Source organism: Chiloscyllium punctatum, chromosome 11, assembly GCF_047496795.1.
Source record: "Chiloscyllium punctatum isolate Juve2018m chromosome 11, sChiPun1.3, whole genome shotgun sequence".
In the NCBI taxonomy this organism is placed as follows: domain Eukaryota; kingdom Metazoa; phylum Chordata; class Chondrichthyes; order Orectolobiformes; family Hemiscylliidae; genus Chiloscyllium; species Chiloscyllium punctatum.
The window spans coordinates 21,553,111-21,578,935 of NC_092749.1; the positions used below are offsets into that span (position 1 = coordinate 21,553,111).

Genomic DNA, 25,825 nt, shown 5'->3' on the forward strand with positions numbered 1-25,825 from the left:
CTGAATACTATGGGCAATTTAGCATGGTCAATCCACCTAACCTGCATATCTTTGGATCGTGGGAGGAAACTGGAGTACGCGAAGGAAACATGCAGACACAGGAAGAAGGTACAAACTCCACACAAACTCTTGGATCCCTCATGCTGTTCAATTTCACCCACGGGCTGTGTGGAGTTTGCACATTCTCCCCTCATCTGCGTAGGTTTCCTCCAGGTGCTCCAGTTTCCTCCCACTGTCAAAAGATGTGCGGGTTAAGTAGATTGGCCATGCTGCTGGTAAACTGTAAATAGGGTGGTTGACTATTGTCTGCAATTTTAGACATGTGTGACTTGAAATGTTTGGGGGAATCTCTGTTAAAGCTTACTGAAAAAGCACATGACAGGCTAATAATAACATTATACTGGGTTGTTCCTGAAGTTTTATTAAAGGTGTTTTGAGAGATCAGGAGAATTTGCGTGGAGGTCCAGCACCTTACAGACTAATGTCTAACCATTGGATCAATTACAAACTTAAAAAAAAACAGATTCTTGTCTGGCAAAGGTATGAAGGTTTATGGAACTGAAATAGATGGATAGATTGAGTTTTAAGTCAATGCACCGGGTGTAACACTTCTTCAGGACTGGGGTTAGATGTAAGGGGGTGGGGGAGGGTTTAGGTTGGGGAGAAGGGGCGGAGTGGTGAGGTAAAGACAGGTGAACACAGATGGAGGGTACGGTATGGCGGTCAATGGAAGGAATGAATCCGTTTGGTAGCTGGAAGGAAGGGTCGGTCAGAGGAATGGAAGGGAGAGGGAGGGGCTGGAAAGGGAGTTGGGGAAGGGAGGTTATTTGAAATTGGAGAACTCAATGTTGAGTCCTCTGGTCTGTCAGCTGCCCAGGTGGAAGAAGAGATGTTGCTCCTCCAAGTTACAATCTGATTTGCTGTGGCAATGGAGAAGGCCAAGGATGGTCATGTCAGAAAGGGAGTGGGAGGGGGATTTGAAATGGGCAGTGAGTGGGAGGTCAGGTCAGGCCAGGTCAGGTGAGTTTATGTTTGGTCTCACCGATGTAGAGTAGATGTAGAGGAGCACCAGATACAGTAAACTAGGTTGAAGGAGAGGCTGGTGAACCTCCGTCTGACCTGGAAGGATTGTTTGTGGCCCTAGATGGAACTGAAAGAGGTGGTGTGCTGGCAGGTTTTGCATCTTTTAGAGTTGCAGAGGAATGTGCCGGGGGTTGGGTGACTTGATGGGGAGAGTGGCGCAAACCAAGGATTGGCGAAGGGAACGGTCCTTGTGGAAGGCAGAGAGGGGTGGGGAGAGGAATATGTTCTTGGTGGTGGGGTCTAGTTGGAATTAGTGAAAGTGTTTAAGGATGATGCATTGGTTGCAGAGAGTGGTGGAGTGGTAGGCGAGGACAAGGGGGATCCTATTTTCATTGCAATTGGTGTGGTGAAGGGGGGTTTAAGAGCAGTGGAACAGGGAATGGAGGAGGTGTGGTGGAGGGCTGTCTGGATGACGGAGTGGGGGGGGGGAAGCACTTGTTCAAAATAGATGGACATCTGGGATGCTTGGGAATGGAACCTCCTCATCTGAGCAGGTGAGACAGAGACAGAGGAATTGGGAAAACGGGATGGAGTACTTGCAGGGAGAAAATGAGGACTGCAGATGCTAAAGATCAGAGTCAAAAAGTGGAAAAACTGGAAAAGCACAGCTAGTCAGGCAGCATCCGAGCAGCAGGAGACTCAACGTTTCGAGCATAGGAACACTCCTGATGAAGAGCCTGATGAAGGGTTTATGCCCGAAACGTTGACTCTTCTGCTCCTCAGATGCTGTCTCGCTGACTATGCTTTTCCAGCACTACACTGGAGTTCTTGCAGGATACAGGGCGGGAGGAGGTATAGTCCAGGTAGTTATGAGAGTTTGGGTTTATAGTAAATGCCCTTCTGTAGACTGTCACCGGAATGAAAATGAAGAGGTCAAGAAAGGGAGAGAGGTGCCCGAGATGGACCAAGTGAATTTGAGGGCAGGATGAAAGTTGTGGGTGAAGTCGATGAACTATTCCAGTTCAGCCCGGATGCAGGATGCTGCACCAACACAGTCATCGATGTAATGGTGGCCAAGAGTTGGAGTACAGTGCCTCTGTAGGTACTGAAGGGGGACTGTTCAATGTAGCCAACAAAGAGGCAGGCGTAGCAGCTGCCCAACTAAATGCCCAAGGTCAACCCCTGGATTTGGAAGAAATGGGAAGAATTGAAGGAAAAATTATTAATGGTGAAGACTAGTTCAGCGAGGTGGGGGAGCTTATTGGTGGAGGAGGACTGAATGGGTCTGTTGGAGAGGAAGAAGCTGAGGGCCTGAAGGCCACCCTTGTGGGGTATGGACATGTATAAGGATTGCACGTCCACAGTGAAGATAAAGTGCTGGGGTCCGGGGAACTGGAAGTTACTGAAGAGGTGTAGGATGTAGTTAGTGTCGCAGATGTAGGTAGGAAGTGTCAGACATAATCCGCGACACACCCAGGCTGAACTGGAGACTTCACCCACAGCTTCCACTGCACCCTTAAATTCACTTGGTCTATCTCGGACACCTCCCTCCCTTTCTTGACCTCTTTGTTTCCATCTCCAGCGTCAGTCTATTGATGGACGTTTACTGTAAACCACAGAATCTCATAACTACCTGGACTACATCTCCTCCCACCCAGACAACTGTTCCATACAGTTCTTCCCTCAAACACACTGAGCACCCAATCACATAAACAATGCATTAGTGCAAAAGAGGAAAAGGGTACTGTCATCCGTTCCCAGCTCAGTCGAAGCAAAACGCTCAGAGACACAGTATAGTTTTACCTCCTTCATCTTTATTCCGGGCCCTGGAGGGAGAGAGAACAATCGCCCATGTGCATAGAGACCTGAGATCTCGGTCTTCTCTTGAACAGCAGATTCTTAATCAATTATATAGTCATCCAGTGCAACATCCGGATAAGGCAACATTCATATTGATTGAGTAACCATTACAATCAGCAAGTGTCAATAGTAGAGATTAAGCCATCTGGTGTTATATCTTAACTAGCTTCACATAATGAATGCTTTTCACCTTGTTAACTGACTTTGCATAATGAATACTTTTTCACCTTATTAACTTGATTTACATAATGAATGCTTTTTCACCTCGTTAACCCACTACCCTTGCCTCCAGCACCTCATTGTTTACTGCAAGTTCTTATCTGGTCAAAGTCATGCTAGCTGAGCCTTTTGTCAAGCAACCCTAAACCTAACTCTTTCCCTACCTGCTCATACCTTATGCAGTTTTTGATTCCCTCCTTTTATCATGTCATGATAACCACCTAGATGACACTACCTGCTTTCATAAGACTCTGACAGCCAGTATTTAAGTAAGTTATTGACACACTACATTCAATGATTATAACAACAAAAATTACTAGTCTGTTACAATAAATAGAGTTTGAAAAATCCTCCCATGTGGAAAAAATTCACCAGTGAAGTTCTTAAATCCATAGTCCTTAGTGACCTGTCCACCCCCTCTAAGTCAAGTGGAAATGAGCCCTCCGCCCCCCTCCCCCCCACCCCCCAGTTCTCCAAAATCTCCTTCAGTAAAGTCCAAACTGAAAACAAAATCTAGTCTGTCCTTGCACACCACTCCGTGGAGAAATTCAAATTCTTGGGTAAGGACAGTTAAATACTTAACAGAGCTGAAGAGACTTCCATCCTTGTAGAGATTTGCCAGATGAAGAATACATCTGAGCGTGCAGCGCCGCAGCTGCAGCAGCAGGCAAGGTGAACACAGCATTCTTTGCTGCTTCTGCTATTAAATGTAACAAAGCCAACTGGCTGTTGTGATGTTACCTTGATCAGTGAACCATCATATCCCTTACATGATCGAAAGACAAGGTAAAGCTCACATGGTTTAATGTCCATAGGAAGGCCACTGACAAAAAGCATCTCGACCTCCTCTTTGCCATTGATAGCTTCTTCACTTTTCATGCTCACGACTGGGGAGCTAATTGAATCTGTTGGTTCAGGTTGTGGAGGGGCAGGCTATGGTCCGAGGGCATGCTTTACCTGTGAATGGAGAAACTCTAGAGAAGATGTTAGCTGCTGAAAGTATCTTTCATTTCCTCTCTCATTCCTTCCTTACCAAGGTGGATATCAGTATGGAGACAGTCACACATTTAACTACACTAAATTGTGTCTGCCTATTTTAAAATTCTTTGAATTTTTGAAGTCCATTACTCTGTTCACTATTTATGACATTATCAAGTTTTATACAATCTATAAACTCTTAAACTGTACTGCCTAAACAATTCAGTCAATTATAAACAACATTGATCCTAAAATCAAACCCTCGTGGGACCCCATTCAGGTTATTCAAAAATTATTTTTCTTTAACAAATTGAGACTTGGTAATGTGAAAGCTGTCAGGAAAGGTATTTCAAAAGTCTGGAACAGCAAGAAAACAACAAAATATCTCCTGTGCTTTAGCAACTGAAGAGGCAGTTTCAGTTCAGATTTAAATCTCAAATATTTGTAGGAAACAAATGCTGAATATTTTAAAATATGTTCTCCAAATGAAATTTCCCAAATAAAACAGTTGGAATTACAATGGCAACTTTGGCAGAGATCAACATTTTTGAATTTGCAATATGAAGGTGGCCAATGAAGTCTTAACAATAATTAACAGAACTGAAATAGCTCAGCCTCAAGTTCTAATATTCTCCAAAATCTTAAGAAATCAAACTCAAAATTCACTCTTCTTTTTGTGAACACTCTGCATTAAAAGCACAGCAGCAAAGATATTTTAATACAATACTCTCATCTGGTTAAAGCATGACCACTGACCCAACTTTTTTAAACATGCATTATAGAATTTCAAACACATCAGGGGCTCAAGGCACGGAGTCAATTTGTTTTAAGGTTACAAGTTTGATCATTTTAAAAAGGACCTTATGCTGTACAGTTTCAATGCAAAAACAAAATCTGCTCCATTACATTACCCCCAAAACACACTGAATTGATATCCCAATTCAAACAAGGCAAACCAGACCACATGGTGCTACAGTCCAAGCTACTCTCTTCCCCTAGAACAAAGACTCACAGAGCCTCAAATTTCACCATCAGGGGAACTTTAACCCCTTTCTCACTTGACTTCTCAAGGGGGCTCGAACCCCAATCAAACACAGAGGACTCAAATCTCAATTAAACACAGAGGACTCAAATCCCACCACAGTGCAGAGGACTCGAACCCTGATACAGCGTGGAGGACTTAAACCTCAATAAAACCCAGGGGACTCAAACCACAATACAGCGCAGAGGACTTGAATCTCAAATTAACCCACCCAGGGACTCGAACCTCAATACAATGCGGATGACTCAAACCTCAATTTAACCCACTTAGGGACTCGAACCTCAATTTAATCCAGGGGACTCAAACCCCAATACAGCACAAAGGACCCAAACTCAATTAAACCCAGGGGACCCGAACCCCAATACAGCACAGAGGACTCGAAACTCTGTCAGTGCGCTTACAAAACTGTGTCTCTCAAATGAACCAATTACCATTTAGATGTCCCCCTCGAAGAGTACATAGAATAGAGCACAATCAAGGGAGGGGACTGTTTCCGGCACACAGGAATATTGAGAGGGACCAAGGTTTAAAATCTTACCTTGTGGGCCCATCTGTCTTGAGACATAGATGCTCCAGGCGATTGCTGACACCGTCCGATAGTCGGTATTCGTTTGGATCCTGCCGACTACGCCAATATTGTCATCCTGTTCCTGTCTCAGTCGAAGCAAAATACTCAGAGACATGGTATAGTTTTACCTCCTTCATCTTTACTCCAGGCGCTGGAGGGAAAGAGAACGATCACCCATGAGCACAGAGACATGAGTTCTTGGTCTTCTCTCGACTAGCAGATTCTTAATGAATAATATAGTCACTTACAGGGAGCAGCATCCAGATAAGGCAACATTCGTACTGATTGGGTGACCGCTACAATCAGCAAGTGTCAATAGTAGAGATTGAGCCATCTGGTGTTATACAATGAATGTTCAGAACCTTAACTGGCTTCACATAATGAATGCTTTTCACCTTGTTTAACTGATTTTACATAATGAATGCTTTTTCACCTTGTTAACTTGCTTTACCTAATGAATGCTTTTTTACCTCATTAACCCACTACCCTTGCCTCCAGCACCTCATTGTTTACTACAAGTTCTTATCTGGTCAAAGTCTTGCTAGCTGAGCCTTTTATCAAACAACCCTAAATTTAACTCTTTCCCTACCTGCTCATACCTAATACACTGTCTCAGTACAAAAGAATGATCAGCTAGCACGCAGACATTTAACCCAAACTGAATAAGGACAAAGCTTCAGAGTTCCAGATCTACATCTAAATACATGGGTTAATCAAGACATTATGCTATTGCGTCTAATTCAGGTGATCACATTTGATGCAAAATTGGTCAAATCCTACGAAAGAAACAGACAACACATCCAAGTTGTATATGCTCAACCATCTGTCATATAAGGTGATGACTCTGATATTGAAAGTATCATATCAGACAACAACCATACATCAATAATGATTGATATATATTCATCCATCATGACAGATCACTTACTGCAGAATGAAGCTACAAGCTGAGTCATTGTTGCTGAACAAGAATTAGATCCACATGTGTTGTATGTCCATAAAATATTGATATTACTAATATATCCATGTGTGTATTTATAACAGGTTTTCTATTCTTCAATGGGAAAAAGGGGGATGTTGTATTGTTGTACAGATTTCAGAAAAGACTATATCACGACATGTGATGCTCTGGCACTACAGGACTCCATCCTACTCTCGATTAGTCAGTCAATAGTCAGACAACCAGAAAGTTATCCAGCTAGACAGTCAGCTAGTCATCCAGTTAACTATGTGCATACTATGATAATAATACAAGTAAGCAAAGAACCCAGATCATACATATAAATCTAAGCTCTCATATTAGTGTATGCAGATGGTTAATAAACTTCCAGATATCTGTCTCAATAAGAAACTGAGTACCTGGGGCATATGTTGTGTGGGCTAACATATAGAAAACAATATCATCTCAGTCACTGGTCAAATAGGAACCAAGAGACATAGATTTTATTTGTGCAGAAAGTTTATTGACTTAGCAATCCAACTGTTCTCTCCCCCACTTCCAGCTGTCCCCCTCGATACATGTGTTGATATCAATTAATAACCATCAACTGTTAACCTCTAACCTAATTACTTATTATATTAACAAAAGATAGAAATATATTTTCTACAATTTGAATCGAATCATAGAACAGGCTCAAGGGGCTGACTGGCCTTCTCCTGATCTAACATTGTGTGTTCTCATGGTTTTCTATATTTGTTTTAGATATTAAATGCAGTATGTTGATTTCTGTTAAATTGTAAGAGTCACATTGGGGAAAGACAATTAAGAGTCATAAAGTCATAGAGATATACAGCATAGAAACAGACCCTTCAGTCCAACCCATCCATGCCGACCAGATATCCCAACCCAATCTAGTCTCACCTGCCAGCACCCAGCCTATATCCCTCCAAACCCTTCCTATTCATATACCCATCCAAATGCCTCTTAAATGTTGCAATTATACCAGCCTCCACCACTTCCTCTGGCAGCTCATTCCATACACATACCACTCTCTGCGTGAAAAAGTTGCCCCAAAGGTCTCTTTTATATCTTTCCCCTCTCACCCTAAACCTATGCCCTCTAGTTCTGGACTCCCCGACCCCAAGGAAAAGACTTTGCCTATTTATCCTATCCATGCCCCTCATGATTTTGTACACCTCTATAAGGTCACCCTTCAGCCTCCGACAATTCAGAGAAAACAGCCCCAACTCTCCCTATAGCTCAGATCCTCCAACCCTGGCAACATCCTTGTAAATCGTTTCTGAACCCTTTCAAGTTTCAAAACATCTCAAGCATCCATCAAATGCATTTTCTGCATTTTAACAATTTTTAATTACAAGTTTCCGTCACTTGCAGTCTTTCTGATTTCTGTAACAATGTTTGGCATTCTATCAGAACGAAAGCTATTCTCAGCTGAATTGCCTCGGTATCTCTAAACACTGGACTAGTTTAAAATAATTTAAAGCTTTCATAGTGGGAAATGTTTCCTTCTATATATTCCATGCAATTTTTCAATCTTATTTTAAACTGGTTTGGATTGCTGACTCATCCCCTGATATGCAGTATAGGGATATGAAGGTAGATGGTGGGCACCCTCTACTGCCATCTTTCATAATGTTCTCATCTATGTATACTAACACAGTGTCTCCTGTAATTATTCATTCATTTGCTAATATGGGGCAGGGGGTATAAAAGATCCCAGGGAGTAGCTACAACTCCCGCCTCACCTTAAAGAAACACATCAAGATGAATGGAAACCTGTGGAAACTATTGATATTTTGTGTTTTTACTACAAAAATAATAGATTTATGTGCATTCATTATTTTTATTAAGTATCATAAACAAATCATTAATTCATACCAAATGTATAGTCATGCTCATGTTATAAATATTAATGCTACAAGGAAACTTGTTTATTTATCCCAATTTGTGACTTAAAATCAACCTCTGTGCATTCATACAGAGTACCTTTAGTTCTGCCAGATTTCCTTCCTGTTATCAATGTGATATAATTCACTTATGCCAACATGGCTAATTTTAATGAAATCTGTCTTTTATTTGGGTTTCATCATGAGGCTAGAAAGTCTCATGAAACTTCGACAGTAACAGTTCTACATTAACTGAAAATTCTTTCACCTGTTGATCCACAACTGGCTATCCCTTAAATAACAGTCATAGAGACGTACAGCACGGAAACAGACACTGTGGGCCAACTTGTCCACGCTGACCAGATATCCTAACCAAATCTAGTCCCATTTTCTAGCATTTGCCCCATATCCCTCCAAGCCCTTCCTATTCATATGCCTATCCAGATGCCTTTCAAATGCTGCAATTGTACCAACCTCCACCATTTCCTCTGGCACCTCATTCCATACATGCACCACTGCCTGCACGAAAATGTTGCCCCTGAGGTCCCTTTTATATCTTTCCCCTCTCTCCCTTAACCTATTCCCTCTAGCTCTTGGCTCATCCACCCCAGAGAAAAGACTTGGTCTATTTCTCCTATCCATACCCCCCATGATTTTATAAACCTCTATATCGCCACCCCCAGCAACTGACGCTCCAGAGAAAACAGCACCAGCCTATTCAGCCTCTCCCTATAGTTCAAATCATCTAATCCTGGCAACATTCTTGCAAATCTTTTCTGAACCCTTTCAAGTTTCACAACGTCCTTCCAATAGGAAGGAGACCAGAATTGCACACAATATTCCAAAAGTGGCCTAACCAATGTCCTGTACAGCCGCAACATGGCCTCCCAACTCCTATACTCAATACTCTGACCAATAAAGGAAAGCATACCAAACGCCTTCTTCGTTATCCTATTTACCTGCAACTCTACTTTCAAGCAACAATGAACCTGCACCCCAAGGTCTCTTTGTTCAGCAACACTTCCTCAGATCTTACCACTAAATGTGTAAGTCCTGCTATGGTTTCCTTTTCCAAAATGCAGCACTTCACATTTATCCAAACTAAACTCCATCTGCCATTCCTCAGCCCATTGGCCCATTTGATCAACATCCCATTGTACTCTGAGGTAACCTTCTTCGTCGTCCACTACACCTCCAATTTTTGTGTAATCTGCAAACTTACTAACTATGTCTCCTACGTTCACATACAAATCATTTATATAAATGGCAAAAAGTAGTGGACCCACTACTGATCCTTGTGGTACTCCACTGGTCACAGGCCTTCAGTCTGAAAAGCAACCCTCCACCACCACACTCTATCTTCTACCTTCGAGCCACTGCTGAATGCAAATGGCTAGTTCTCCCTGTATTCCATGAGATCTAACCTCGCTAACCAGTCTCCCCTAGAGAACCTTGTCAAATGCCTTACTGAAGTCGATATAGATCGCATCTACCACTCTGCCCTCATCAATCCTCTTTGTTACTTCTTCAAAAACCTCAATCACGTTCATGATAATGATTTCCCATGCACAAAGCCATGCTGACTTTCCCTGATCAGGAAGTTTAGAACTAGGGTGAGGTGGGGGAAGGGGAAATGAGGAAACCGTTGAAGTCCACATTGATGCCCTGGGGTTGAAGTGTTCCGAGGCGGAAGATGAGGCGTTCTTCCTCCAGTCGTCTGGTGGTGAGGGAGCGGCGGTGAAGGAGGCCCAGGACCTCCATGTCCTCGGCAGATGGGAGGGGGAGTTGAAATGTTGGGCCACGGGGCGGTGAGGTTGATTGGCGCGGGTGTCCCGGAGATGTTCCGTAAAGCGCTCTGCTAGGAGGCGCCCAGTCTCCCCAATGTAGAGGAGACCACATCGGGAGCAACGGATACAATAGACTAATATCATCTATTGTATGGAGGTCATACATGGAGGTCCTGGGCCTCCTTCACCACCGCTCCCTCACCACCAGACGCCTGGAGGAAGAACGCCTCATCTTCCGCCTCGGAACACTTCAACCCCAGGGCATCAATGTGGACTTCAACGGTTTCCTCATTTCCCCTTCCCCCACCTCACCCTAGTTCTAAACTTCCAGCTCAGTAACTGTCCCCATAACTTGTCTAGACTTGTCCTACCTGCTTATCTTCTTCTCCACCTATCCACTCCACCCTCTCCTCCTTGACCTATCACCTTCATCCCCTCCCCCACTCACCCATTGTACTCTCTGCTACTTTCTCCCCACCCCCCACCCTCCTCTAGCTTATCTCTCCACGCTTCAGGCTCACTGCCTTTATTCCTGATGAAGGGCGTTTGCCCGAAATGTCAATTTCGAAGCTACTTGGATGCTGCCTGAACTGCTGTGCTCTTTCAGCACCACTAGTCCAGAATCTGATTTCCAGCATCTGCAGTCATTGTTTTTACCTCTTTCCCTGATCAGTCCTTGCCTTTCCGAATACATGGACATCCTGTCCCTCAGGATTTCCTCCAACAACTTGACCACCACCGACATCAGGCTCATCAATCTGTTCTTCCCTGGCTTTTCCTTACCACCTTTCTTAAATATTGGTACCATGTCAGCTAACCTCCAATCTTCTCGCACCTCAACTATGACTATCGATGATACAAGTATGTTGTGGTTCTGTTCGCCGAGCTGGGAATTTGTCTTGCAAACGTTTCGTCCCCTGTCTAGGTGACATCCTCAGTGCTTGGGAGCCTCCTGTGAAGCGCTTCTGTGCTGTTTCCTCCGGCAGTTATAGTGGCCTGTCTCTGCCGCTTCCGGTTGTCAGTTCCAGCTGTCCGCTGTAGTGGCCGGTACATTGGGTCCAGGTCGATGTGTTTGTTGATAGAGTCTGTGGATGAGTGCCATGCCTGTAGGAATTCCCTGGCTGTTCTCTGTTTGGCTTGCCCTATAATGGTAGTGTTGTCCCAGTCGAATTCATGTTGCTTGTCATCTGTGTGTGTGGCTACTAAGGATAGCTGGTCGTGTCGTTTCGTGGCTAGTTGGTGTTCATGGATACGGATCGTTAGCTGTCTTCCTGTTTGTCCTATGTAGTGTTTTGTGCAGTCCTTGCATGGGATTTTGTACACTACGTTGGTTTTGCTCATGTTGGGTATCGGGTCCTTCGTTCTGCTGAGTTGTTGTCTGAAAGTGGCTGTTGGTTTGTGTGCTGTTATGAGTCCTAGTGGTCGCAGTAGTCGGGCTGTCAGTTTGGAAATGCTCCTGATGTATGGTAGTGTGGCTAGTCCTTTGGGTTGCGGCATGTCCTCGTTCCGTTGTCTTTCCCTTAGGCATCTGTTGATGAAATTGCGAGGGTATCCGTTTTTGGCGAATACCTTGTATAGGTGTTCCTCTTCCTCTTTTTGCAGTTCTGGTGTGCTGCAGTGTGTTGTGGCCCTTTTGAATAGTAATCTTGATGCAACATCATTTGTGTGTGTTGGGATGGTTGCTTTCATAGTTTAGGACTTGGTCTGTGTGTGTGGCTTTCCTGTAAACCTTTGTGGTGAATTCTCCGTTTGGTGTTCTCTGTACCATCACGTCTAGGAATGGGAGTTGGTTGTCCTTTTCTTCCTCTCTAGTGAATCGGATTCCTGTGAGTGTGGCGTTAATGATCTGGTGCGTGTTCTCTATTTCTGTGTTTTTAATTATTACAAAGGTGTCATCCACATATCTGACCCAGAGTTTGGGTTGAATTTGCGGTAAGACTGTTTGTTCTAACTTTTGCATTACTGCTTCTGCTATGAGTCCAGAGATCGGTGAGCTCATGGGTGTTCCGTTGATTCGTTCATATATCTGGTTGTTGAATGTGAAGTGTGTTGTGAGGCACAAGTCCAGTAGTTTAAGTATGCCGGCTTTGTTGATAGGTTCAACGTCCTGTTGTCTGTTACGTCTGTCCAGCAGGTTGGCTATTGTTTCTCTGGCTAGGGTTTTGTCGATAGAGGTGAACAGTGCTGTTACATCGAATGAGACCATAGTTTCTTCCTTGTCTATGTGTATATTTCTGATGATGTCCAAGAATTCCTGTGTCGATTGTATAGATTGTCTGGATCCGCTGATGAGGTGTTTCAGTTTCTGCTGTAGTTCTTTAGCCAGTTTGTGTGATGGTGTCCCTGGTAGTGATACTATGGGTCTGAGAGGGATGTCTGGTTTGTGCACTTTGGGTAGTCCATAGATTCTGGGGGTGTTGTTGCTTTCAGGTTTCATTCTTTGTAGGTCAGACTTGGTTATCTGTCCGTTTTTTTGTAGATTCCTCAGTGTGTTGTTTATCCTATTGGTGAGCTGTGGGGTGGGGTCAAACTCCCTCTTTTGGTAGGTGTTGGTATCTGCAAGTAGTTGTTGTGCTTTTTGGATGTAGTCTGCTTTGTCCAGGATGACTGTCATTCTGCCTTTGTCTGCTGGTAGTATGATTATGTTCTTATCGTTTCTTAGTGACTTAGTGCTTCCCTCTCCTTGGTGTTGAGGTTATGTGTTTGTCTTTTTCTTGTTATCAGTGGTACGATACTTTGTCTCACTGTTTGTTGTGTCTCTTCTGTCTGTCCATTGTTCCTGAGTGTGCATTCTAGTGCTGCTAGGAAGTCTGCTGTCTTGGCGTCCCTGTCGTTGTAATTGAGTCCCTTGGCCAGTATTGTTCTTTCCGTGTCTGTGAGCTGTCTGTGGGAGAGGTTTTTAACCCAGGTGTGTGTTGTGGTGTCCTCTTCTTTGTGTGTTAGTTTGGCCATTTTTTCTTTTAGTGCCATTTTTTTGCGGTGTGTTGTCCTGTTCTGTCCTATGATCCGGGTCCATTCCTGATTGGTGGTTTTTGAAATTAACGATTTTTGGCACGCAATTTCTTGTCTGTTGTGAGCATCTGTAATCATTACCTGGATCATCCTGAATCCGTTCTGCCTGGCTGTGTCCCTGGCTTGTGGATTGTTGACTGGTGGTCTGTATCTGACACATCGTGGAAGGATTCGATTCTTTAACACTGACAGAAGAGACACAACAAACAGTGAGACAAAGTATCGTACCGCTGATAACAAGAAAAAGACAAACACATAACCTCAACACCAAGGAGAGGGAAGCATAAAATCACTAAGAAACGATAAGAACATAATCATACTACCAGCAGACAAAGGCAGAATGACAGTCATCCTGGACAAAGCAGACTACATCCAAAAAGCACAACAACTACTTGCAGATACCAACACCTACCAAAAGAGGGAGTTTGACCCCACCCCACAGCTCACCAATAGGATAAACAACACACTGAGGAATCTACAAAAAAACGGACAGATAACCAGGTCTGACCTACAAAGAATGAAACCTGAAAGCAACAATACCCCCAGAATCTATGGACTACCCAAAGTGCAGAAACCAGACATCCCTCTCAGACCCATAGTATCACTACCAGGGACACCATCACACAAACTGGCTAAAGAACTACAGCAGAAACTGAAACACCTCATCAGCGGATCCAGACAATCTATACAATCGACACAGGAATTCTTGGACATCATCAGAAATATACACATAGACAAGGAAGAAACTATGAGGACATGCCGCAACCCAAAGGACTAGCCACACTACCATACATCAGGAGCATTTCCAAACTGACAGCCAGACTACTGCGACCACTAGGACTCGTAACAGCACACAAACCAACAGCCACTTTCAGACAACAACTCAGCAGAACGAAGGACCCGATACCCAACATGAGCAAAACCAACGTAGTGTACAAAATCCCATGCAAGGACTGCACAAAACACTACATAGGACAAACAGGAAGACAGCTAACGATCCGTATCCATGAACACCAACTAGCCACGAAACGACACGACCAGCTATCCTTAGTAGCCACACACACAGATGACAAGCAACATGAATTCAACTGGGACAACACTACCATTATAGGGCAAGCCAAACAGAGAACAGCCAGGGAATTCCTACAGGCATGGCACTCATCCACAGACTCTATCAACAAACACATCGACCTGGACCCAATATACCGGCCACTACAGCGGACAGCTGGAACTGACAACCGGAAGCAGCAGAGACAGGCCACTATAACTGCCGGAGGAAACAGCACAGAAGCGCTTCACAGGAGGCTCCCAAGCACTGAGGATGTCACCTAGACAGGGGAAGAAACGTTTGCAAGACAAATTCCCAGCTCGGCGAACAGAACCACAACAACGAGCACCTGAGCTACAAATCTTCTCCCAAACTATGATACAAGTATCTCTGCAAGGGTCCCAGCAATCACCTCCCTAGCTTCCCACAGAGTTCTAAGGTACACCTGATTAGGTCCTGGAGATTTAACCACTTTTATGCATTTCAAGATATCCAGCACCTCCTCCTCTGCAATATGGACATTCTTCAAGATGTCACCATCTATTTCCCTGCATCGTATATCTTGCATATCCTTTTCCACAGTAAACACTGATGCTAAATACTCGTTTAGAATCTCCCCATTTCCTGTGGACCTACACAAAGGCCGCCTTGCTGATCTTTGAGGGGCCCTATTCTCACCCTAGTTACCCTTTTGTCCTCAATGTATTTGTAAAAAAACCTTTGGATTCTCCTTAACTCTATTTGCCAAAGCTATCTCATGTCCCCTTTTTGTCCTCCCGATTCCCCTCATAAGTATATTCCTACTGCCTTTATACTGTTCTAAGGATTCTCTCGATCTCTCCTATCTATGCTTCCTTTTTTTTCTTAACCAAAACCTCAATTTCTCTAGTCATCCAACATTCCCTACACCTACAAGCCTTTCCTTTCACCCTAACATGAATATACCATCTCTGGACTCTTGTTATTTTCCAGCCATCCCTTTACCTGCAAACATTTGCCCCCAATCAGCTTTTGAAAGTTCTTGCTAATACTATCAAAATTTGCCTTCCTCCAATTTAGAACTTCAACTTTTAGATCTGGTCTATCCTTTTCCATCACTATTTTAAAACTAATAGAATTATGATCACTGGCCCCAAAGTGCTCCCCCACTGAGGCCTCATCATCACCTCCAAGCCACTCACCATCCTGACTTAGAATATATCACTAAACCTACAATGTCACTCAGTCACAAACCCGGAATACTCTTTTAAATAGCATTACGGGTGTCCCTACATACCAAAAATGCATTGACAAGATGGTTCATCAGGGCAATTTGGGGGTAGGCATTAAATGTTCATCTTGCCAGTGAGACCCATATTCTATTATAAAATAAAGAAAGAAAGAAACTCTACCAGTTGCCACAGTGAAATTTGAACATGTGTCTCCAATGGTTTGGATGAGGGAAATGAACATACTGGCGTCAAGTCTGGGAATGACACAAAAATGGATGGGAAGTTAAGTGGCTAGGATGACACAAAGAGTCTAAAAAAGGATTTGTGAAGGTTAAGTGAGCTAGCAAAAACTTAACAGATGAAATTATAATATGGGGAAATCTGAGGTTATGCACTTTCGCAGGTAGAATCAAGGCACTAAGTATTATTTAAATGGGAAAAGACTGCAGACAGCCACAGCACAGAGGCATTTGTGGTTATTATGCATAAATCACAAAAAAAACTAGCATCCAAGTTTAGCTGGTAATCGGGAAGGCAAGTGGAATGTTGGGTCTGTACTCATTGGGAGTTTAAAAGAGTGAGAGGTGAGTATACTGAAACATGAGGTCTTGGGGGCCTTGATAGAGTAGATGAGGAAAGGTTGTTTCCCTCTCTGGGATAGTCTAGGACCAGGGGGCATACTCTTAGGGTAGGGAATCAACCATTTAAGACAAGAAATAAGGAGGAATTTCTTCTCTCAGGCTAGTGCAGATTATAGGCTGTCAAGGCTAGATCATGAAGTATACTAAAAATTGAGATGGGAACATCAGAACAAAAGTAGGAACTTGTTACACCACTCAATGTGATCATGGCTGATCTGTGGCCTAACTCATACACCTTTCTTTGCCCCATATCCCTTGATACCTTTTCTTAACAAAAATATATCTATCTCAGATTTAAAATCAACAATTAATCCTGCATCCATTGCCATTTATGGAAGAGAGTTCAAAATATCTACCTCCCTTTGTGTGCCAAGTGCTTTCTAACATCTCTCCTGAATGATCTGGCTCTAATTCTCAGAGTGTGCGCCCTAGGTCTTGAATTCCCAACCAATGGAGATAGTTTATATTTATCTACTCTACCTTTTCCTGTTAATATCTTGAAGACTTCATTCAGATTATCCCTTAACCTTCTAAATTCTGTAGAAACAGGCCTAATCTCTCCTTTATAACAACTCCTGAAATCTAGCTATCAGATAGATAGATGGATTTTTAATCAGGAGGGGAATCAAGGATAATGTGGAAAAGGTAGGAAAGTGAAGTCGAGGATTATCAGACCAACCACAATCTTATTAAATGGCAGAACAGACTTGATGGACTGAATGGGCTACTTCTGCTCCTATACCTTACGGTCTTATGACCAGTTAAATGAAGAGTTTTCTGCAAGGTTTGTGAAGGTTTGTACCTCAGGTTGAGGTTTAGGGCATAGGTTTACTCACTGAGCTGTAGGTTTGATATCCAGACGTTTCATTACCTGGCTAGGTAACATCATCAGTGGCGACCTCCAAATGAAGCAAAGCTGTTGTCTCCTGCTTTTTATTTATGTCTTTCTACTGGATGGGGTTCCTGGGGTTTGTGGTGATGTCATTTCCTGTTCGTTTTCTGAGGGGTTGATAGATAGCAACTAGATCTATGTGTTTGTTTATGGCATTGTGGTTGGATGCCAGGCCTCTAGGAATTTTCTGGCATGTCTTTGCTTAGCCTGTCCCAGGATAGATGTGTTGTCCCAGTCGAAATGGTGTTTTTTTTTCTCCGTGTGTAGGGCTACGAGGGAGAGAGGGTCATGTCTTTTTGTGTCTAGTTGGTGTTCGTGTATCCTGGTGGCTAACTTTCTTCCTGTTTGTCCTACATAGTGTTTATGGCAACAGAGGAGAACCACCTATACAACGTATTCAAGAAGAATGGATACTCAAAAAATACAGTGCGCAGATTCCTCAAGAGCAAACCACGACAAGCAGACCAAACACAGCCAGAAACCCTAACCACCTTACCATACATCAAACAAGTTTCAGAAATGACAGCCAGACTACTAAGACCCCTTGGAATCCTAGTAGCATACAAACCCACCAACACTCTCAAACAAAAACTAACAAACTTAAAAGACCCAGTACAATCCATGGACAAAACCAATGTCATCTACAAAATTCCATGCAAGGACTGCCACAAACACTACGTAGGACAAACAGGAAGAAAGCTAGCCACCAGGATACACGAACACCAGGTAGCCACAAAAAGACATGACCCTCTGTCCCTCGTAGCCCTACACACGCATGAAAAAAACCGCCATTTCGATTGGGACAACACATCTATCCTGGGACAGGCTAAGCAAAGACATGCCAGAGAATTCCTAGAGGCCTGGCACTCCAATCACAACGCCATAAACAAACGCATAGATCTAGATGCCATCTATCAACCCCTCAGAAAACGAACAGGAAATGACATCACCACAAACCCCAGGAACCCCATCCAGGAGAAAGATATAAATAGAAAGCAGGAGACAACAGTTTCGCTTCGCCTGGAGGTCGCCACTGATGACGTTACCTAGCCAGGTAATGAAACGTCTGGATATCAAACCTACAGCTCAGCGAACAAACCTACACCCTGAAGAGTTTTCTTTAATTTAAAGCGAGACAGGTTGACTCCGGTGGGATCTGAACACAGAATCTTGTGACTCAAAGGCAAGAGAGATACCTACTGGGCTACGTATATCACCAAAACCTTAGAAAGGGTAAATAGAGAGTTTACTAGTATGTAACCATTGATGTGGAACTTTAGTTCAGAGAAGAGATTAGGAAAGTTAGGATTGTTCTCCTTGAGATAGTTAAGGTTAAGAGAAAACTTCATAAATACTTTAAAGATGATGAAGCTTTTTGATGAAGTCAAAGAAAAACCTTCCCTCAGGAAAGAAGGTCAAGCAGTCATAGATTCAAAATCATTGGCAAAACATCTAATTTTGTGTTTCATATCCAGAGTTCTTGGAATCTGGAAGGTTTCCTGAAGCGGTGGTGTGATAGCTAGTTCCAAAAAATATTTTGGTTGGTCGAGCAGTTTTTGAGGGTATGGAACTTACAGGGTGACAAATAAAAGATGGAACTATAAAACCTTCAAAAGCCAGCAGAAGTATGATGGACTGAATGGCCTCCTACTATAGGCCTTGTGCTTCTATGATTTACTACAGCAGGTTAAGGCACTAAGGATAATGAACTATTTGAACAAATAAAGGCTAAGACTGACAAGAAGATGCATTAATGAAAGGAACTGGTATACTGCATAATTCATTCTTCGAAATATTTAATAATCTGTGAGTTCCTACATTACAAGAGTGATTCCCAGAAAGATTCTGTGTTACTATTTCAATTGATACAGTACAGCCAGTCATCACCAATCATATTGTTCATCAATTCATTAACTTTTACACTGTATACTTTAAATTCTAACTGATATGCAGCCGAATGAATTGGAGGTAGCAATCCAATCAAAGAGCTCAACTGAGAGTTTGACTTCACAGAACTGATTTATGTCACAAGTTTCTGGAATCCAATCATTATGTTGTAATGCATCAGCAGCCATCCTATTAGGGCTTTACAGGTTGCCCTGTCTTCACAATACAAGAAAGATCCTTTGGTAAATAACAGTAAAGTTAAAAGGCAGCTTTTCCAGTACATGCAATGACTCACACACGAACAAACTATGAATGCTATAAATAATGCCAAAAATGAAATGTTTGCAGAATTGACACATTGGGACAACATTATGTGAGATTTATGATCTGTTTGACTGATAAAGATTGCACTTGAACTTAACAAAGCAATGTAGAATTTTCCAATTTGATCTAATATTGCTGCTTCAATTGTCCGAGCTAAACCTCCCAGCTATGTGGTCCCGTGGCACCAATCTTCCTTCATACATCACTGGCGCAAACCACACAAATTTATCCACCAAAGCCTGCAGTGACTGAGGTCACTAAACTCCAGAACCAATGAAGTTTTCTTTGAATCTTCTTCTCGGAGTATTCTTGGCCCAACGTTTGGTGGCACTTCCCAGCTGCACCAACAAGCTCCTGATTTTCTCAACTGCTCCACATCCCTTATGCTGCTCACACCTGCTGTCCTTGGAGATTTTACTGTTTCCCATTCACAGTCTCCTAATTCTCTTCAAAATTTCAAAAAAGCAAGGAAATAGGTTATCCACTTAGTTTAAAATGTTGGCAACTGCATGTGTGCATGTGATAAAAGCAGGAGTCAAGGGCAGGGATGAAGGGATGTTCAGGCAATGACAGAGAGGATAAGAGAGCAACAAAGGATGGAATGTCAGAGAATGAAATGAGACACAATCAGGCTGTACACATGGGCAAACTGTGCAAGGAAGTATAACCATTTGTACATACTTTCCACAGAGAATATTTCCTTTTACTTCTCTGATGAATGGAATACCATTTGCCAATTTCCATAAATGTACTAGGCAAAAGTGAGGACTGCAGATGCTGGAAACCAGAGTTTAAATCAGAGTGGTGCTGGAAAAGCACAGCAGGTTAGGCAGCATCCGAGGAACAGGAAAATCGACGTTTCACACAAAAGCCCTTCATCAGGAATAGAGGCACGGAGCCTCCAAGGTGGAGAGATACTCCATAAATATATCTACTGGAGCTTTGTCAAGTAATCCATTGAGGTAGAAACTGAAGAATACAAATGGATGCAAAGAGTAAGTGAGAAATGTTCACATGGAATTCAAAGTAATGTATGAGGTTCTCCATTTGTATTCATGAAAGAAAAAGGCTCGTGGTGAGAGACCAGATGTGTATTAGCAAAGGATTTTAGTATTCAATTTCATAAGTCAATGTAAGTTAATGTACAGGTACAAAATGTTAGCAAGAAAAGGAAATTGAATCCTTTAAAAGGCCTTAAAATATTTGAATTCATATGAGGAACTAATGCTTCAGTTCTACAAAGCTTTGACCAGATTCTAATAGTATAGCATTCAGTTTTGCACACAAAACCTGAGGAATACTGTCCAGGTTCACAATAATATTAGGTCTTAAATTGTTAAATTGTGAGGAGACGCCGTATAATCTTGCTTTGCATTCCATTGTATTTAGGAGAGACTGGGCTGATGTGGCAAGGTTGTTTAAATGTTAAAAGAATTTCATGCAACAAGAAAGCAATCTTGTCCTGTGGTGGACGAATTTAGAAAAAAAAAATCAAAATTAAAGCTAGACTAAATGAAATCTGGGAAAAAAAACTTTTCCAAACAAAAAGAAGCAATGCTTTGGAATCTGATTCTTCAAAGGTTGTGGATGTGTTGAAACTTTCAAGACTGAGGTGAATGGATATTTGTTCAGTAACAGTATAAAGAGATACTGATATAATTGACCATGGGCCAATTGAATGATGGACAAGTTTGTAAGACTGAATGATCTACCCTAAATTCAAAGCCTGATGTCAACATTCATCCCTAATCTGAAGCACAAGTTACACTGCTGCCAGATGCTTTTTCCATATGGGACTCCTCAAAGCCCAGAAAATACGTTTGGTCATTGAAAGGTCCTCAACACCTTCACACCATATCACTTGCTGATAGGAGAGAAAAACCAAAAAAAAACAGCATTAGTTTTCACGTTGACACTCATGACACCCAGCTCCACTCTTTCACTGTCTCTAAATCGTCAGATTGCTTGTTTGATACCTTATCCTGGATGAGAAGAAGTTTCCTTCAACTAAATGTCTGAAATACAGAAGACTTTGCCTTCAGACCCAGCAACAAATTCAGTTTCCTAGACACAAACTCCAACCCTTCTCACCTTACCACCTGAAGGTGAATCAGACCATTTGCAAGTTCTGCATCCTATGTGATCCTGAGTTTAATGTCTGAGCACATATCAGCAGCATTGCCAAGACATCGTATTATTTCTGTTTGTGTTACCTACCTCAGCTCATCTGTTGATGAAATCGTTGTCCTGGCTTTTGTTACCTCCAAATTTGGCTGTTCAAACACACTCTTGTCCAGTTTCCCATCATCCAACCCTCAACAGAACTGAACTCATCCATTGTGGAAGTCCAGTGGCTTAATGAAAGAGCTGGGGATTGTAGGTGCGATGTAGAATTGCACAACTGCATTGTTCAGGGGATGTGGTGGTGATGCCACTTGATTCGCAAATGTTCTGAAGATGTGTGTTTGAGCCATAGTAGATGATGAAAGTGAATTTATTAAAATCTGAAATAGAGACCTAGCCAAATGATGACAATGTAACCACAGTTCTTTGAGATAAAGATCCATCTGGTTCACCAAAGCTTTTTAGGACAGTAAATCTTCCATCTTGTAGAAAATAAGGACTACAAGTGCTGGAAGTCAGAGTTGATAAAATGTGGAACTGGAAAAACATAGCAGATCAGACAGATCGGAGAAGCAGGAAAGTAGGTCAGGACCCTTCATCAGGACTAAGGAGGGGGAAGGGAGCTCAGAGATACAAAGAGGGAGGGGGATGGGTCCGGGGGAAAGGTAGATAGGATAGTAATAGGTGGATGTGAGAAAGATAGGTGGCCCAGGTAGGGAGTCATTTTGATTGGTCAGTGGAAACGGTGGAGGGTTGAGGTGAGAAGGAAGATGAATGGTTAGATCAGGTCAAGGAGGTGGGGAGTAAAAGGAGGGCGGGACATGGGATAAGGATGGGGATGGGGAGATTTCGAAACTGGTGAACTCTATGTTGAGAGAGTCTTCCCACTGACCAATCACTATAACCCCCTTACCTGCATCCACCTATCAGCATCCCATCTACCTTTCCCCCAGTCCCTCCCTCGATTTATCTCTAAGCTCCTTTCCTTCTCCCCAGTCCTGATCTGAAACATTGACTTTTTTGCTCCTCTGATCTGCTGTTTTTCCAGCTCCACGTTTTATTGAATCGTCCCTCTTTACCTGGTCTTGCTTATATGTCATACCAGACCTATAGCAATATGGCTGACTCGTAACTGCTCTTCCAGTCAATAAATTGTGGCCTTGATAGGTGTGGGATATAGGTAAATTAATGTTACTTCTGCAATTCTGCAATTCCATTTTACAAAGTAAAATGAACTCACACCAGTGTGTAATTGTTTTAGCCACGAGCTGAGTCAACAAGAATGGAAACGATGTGGAGGAAATATATAATTGTTTTTGTATTAGCTAAAATTGTATGTCAGAATGAGGTGTGCCAGCAAAACAATGGTAGACATTACGGGCAAGTAGATAAGATGTTGTGAGGGGATGAAGTTAAGCTAGATACGCCTGTACAAACGGTAGGTATAAACATCTGTTTCCCACTTTTACAGAGACAGAGGAACAAACCCCAATTAAAAGGGTCATAGGGATCAGAACAGCCTCGGGAAAGGCACAGATGAAGGGGGTAGATAATGATGAAGAAAGAATATGCCCAACAATGACCTACAGCAGGATGAGGTCAAACAGCCTTGTGAGGCCAGGAATAAGCATTTTGTCACAGACAAGGCCGGATAAGGCAAGAGATAAACAGGGGTAATGGGGGTCGGTCTTAGGGAAGTGGACGATGTAAGCAGGGGAGGAGCGATGTAAAACAAAAGACATCAAATCATATAAATATTATGTATGAATTGAACTTGGTGTGTGTATGTCCTCTACCTTATAGGCACTGGACATCTCACCCACTTGCAAGTATAAAATAAAGGACACTGCTGATTCAGATTTTGTCTCGGACTGCAATTATTGAGGTGTGTGAGCTTTGTTTCTCACAATAGGGTTGGCAATATAAGATTAACAAATCAAATAACTCACACCCGAGTACTAATATCCGTTGTTCTTCAGCTAACTCACAGACATTGGACTCACAGACAGTTTCCTGACATGAAAATTCTCATCCTTGTTTTGAAATTTTCCACGGTCTCTTTCTTATAGAACATAGAACATAGAACATAGAACAATACAGCACAGAACAGGCCCTTCGGCCCACGATGTTGTGCCGAACTTCTATCCTAGATTAAGCACCCATCCATGTACCTATCCAAATGCCGCTTAAAGGTCGCCAATGAATCTGACTCTACCACTCCCACGGGCAGCGCATTCCATGCCCCCACCACTCTCTGGGTGAAGAACCCACCCCTGACATCTCCCCTATACCTTCCACCCTTCACCTTAAATTTATGTCCCCTTGTAACACTCTGTTGTACCCGGGGAAAAAGTTTCTGACTGTCTACTCTATCTATTCCTCTGATCATCTTATAAACCTCTATCAAGTCACCCCTCATCCTTCGCCGTTCCAACGAGAAAAGGCCGAGAACTCTCAACCTATCCTCGTATGACCTACTCTCCATTCCAGGCAACATCCTGGTAAATCTTCTCTGCACCCTCTCCAAAGCTTCCACATCTTTCCTAAAGTGAGGCGACCAGAACTGCACACAGTACTCCAAATGTGGCCTAACCAAAGTCCTGTACAGCTGCAACATCACCTCACGACTCTTGAATTCAATCCCTCTGCTAATGAACGATAATACTCCATAGGCCTTCTTACAAACTCTATCCACCTGAGTGGCAACCTTCAAAGATCTATGTACATAGACCCCAAGATCCCTCTGTTCCTCCACCTGACCAAGAACCCTACCATTAACCCTGTATTCCGCATTCTTATTTGTTCTTCCAAAATGGACAACTTCACACTTGGCAGGGTTGAACTCCATCTGCCACTCCTCAGCCCAGCTCTGCATCATATCTAAGTCCCTCTGCAGCCGACAACAGCCCTCCTCACTGTCCACAACTCCACCTATCTTTGTATCATCTGCAAATTTACTGACCCACCCTTCGACTCCCTCATCTAAGTCATTAATAAAAATTACAAACAGCAGAGGGCCCAGAACTGATCCCTGCGGAACTCCACTTGTAACTGGACTCCATGCTGAATATTTACCATCTACCACCACTCTCTGACTTCGACCGGTTAGCCAGTTTTCTATCCAATTGGCCAAATTTCCCTCTATCCCATGCCTCCTGACTTTCCGCATAAGCCTACCATGGGGAACCTTATCAAATGCCTTACTAAAATCCATGTACACTACATCCACTGCTCTACCCTCATCCACATGCTTGGTCACCTCCTCGAAGAATTCAATAAGACTTGTAAGGCAAGACCTACCCTTCACAAATCCGTGCTGGCTGTCCCTAATCAAGCAGTGCCGTTCCAGATACTCGTAAATCCTATCCCTCAGTACCCTTTCCATTACTTTGCCTACCACAGAAGTAAGACTAACTGGCCTGTAATTCCCGGGGTTATCCCTATTCCCTTTTTTGAACAGGGGCACAACATTCGCTACTCTCCAGTCCCCTGGTACCACCCCCGTTGCCAGTGAAGACGAGAAGATCATTGCCAACGGTACTGCAATTTCCTCTCTTGCTTCCCACATAATCCTAGGATATATCCCGTCAGGCCCGGGGGACTTGTCTATCCTCAAGTTGTTCAAAATGTCCAACACATCTTCCTTCCTAACAGATATCTCTTCTAGCTTATCAGTCCGTTTCACACTCTCCTCTTCAACAATACAGGTTATCTGTAACCTTCTCCAGCCTTACAGTCATCTGGTATCTCTGATGGCAGGAGTTGAAGAGGCAGCTGACTACCGCCTTCTCAAAGGCAATTCAAAACGCTGACATTGCTTGCAATGCACAAATGCTGACTTTGCTGTCAATGCTAACATCCCATGAACAAACTGGGGGGGGGGAATAATCTTCTTCAAATGAGTGTTAGATCTCATTCCATTATGTCCCCTGTGAAGGAGCGAGGAATTTCAAAGGGTGCTAAACGGACAGGAGTTATTGTTCAAGGAAGAGCAGCAGAACATTGAACAGGAAAATAAGCAGTTACGCCAATTTTTCTATGTGCAAGCACAGTGGGAGCCAGACTGGGACAATATAAAGTAAAAAGGAACAGTTGTTGAAAGTGTAAACTTGTGTGGATATAGGGGAGGTGTCAGTGGGAGATTGAATGGATTGCAATAACCAAGTTGATGAGGGAAAAGGCAAATAACATTTTGTTTTTGTAAGATCCCACAGGCGAATCCCTTACCTCTGCAAACAGGCTGTTCTGTGGTAATGGAAGACACGGTTCAGCGGCGGCGGCATCCTCCAGTAAGAGGGAGGGGGGAGAAGGAGGGCGGGAAAGGCGGACGGGCAGAGAGAGAGAGAGGGAGGGGCGGAGGAG

The 25,825-nt window shown here is 43.1% G+C and overlaps 1 protein-coding gene across 2 annotated transcripts; it reads right to left on the reverse strand.

Moving 5' to 3' along the window:
- Positions 1–10,827: 10,827 nt before the first annotated feature.
- On the reverse strand, positions 10,828–25,766 carry LOC140482811 (uncharacterized). Of its 2 annotated transcripts, none has more exons than XM_072580458.1 (2): positions 25,691–25,766; positions 10,828–13,521 (listed from the first exon to the last, which is right to left on the reverse strand). In XM_072580458.1, the coding sequence occupies exon 2, from the start codon at positions 12,936–12,938 to the stop codon at positions 11,982–11,984; it is 957 nt and encodes a 318-aa protein (XP_072436559.1). In that variant the 5' UTR covers positions 12,939–13,521; positions 25,691–25,766; the 3' UTR covers positions 10,828–11,981. The 2 variants fall into 2 exon arrangements, 1 of the variants encoding a protein (XP_072436559.1); XR_011961794.1 differs by lacking the exon at positions 10,828–13,521 and adding an exon at positions 18,920–19,785.
- Positions 25,767–25,825: the final 59 nt, after the last annotated feature.

What these genes read in the sequence shown, in the direction of transcription:
- LOC140482811 (XM_072580458.1), bottom strand. Translation starts at nt 12,938, where the DNA reads ATGACAGTCATCCTGGACAAAGCAGACTACATCCAAAAAGCACAACAA.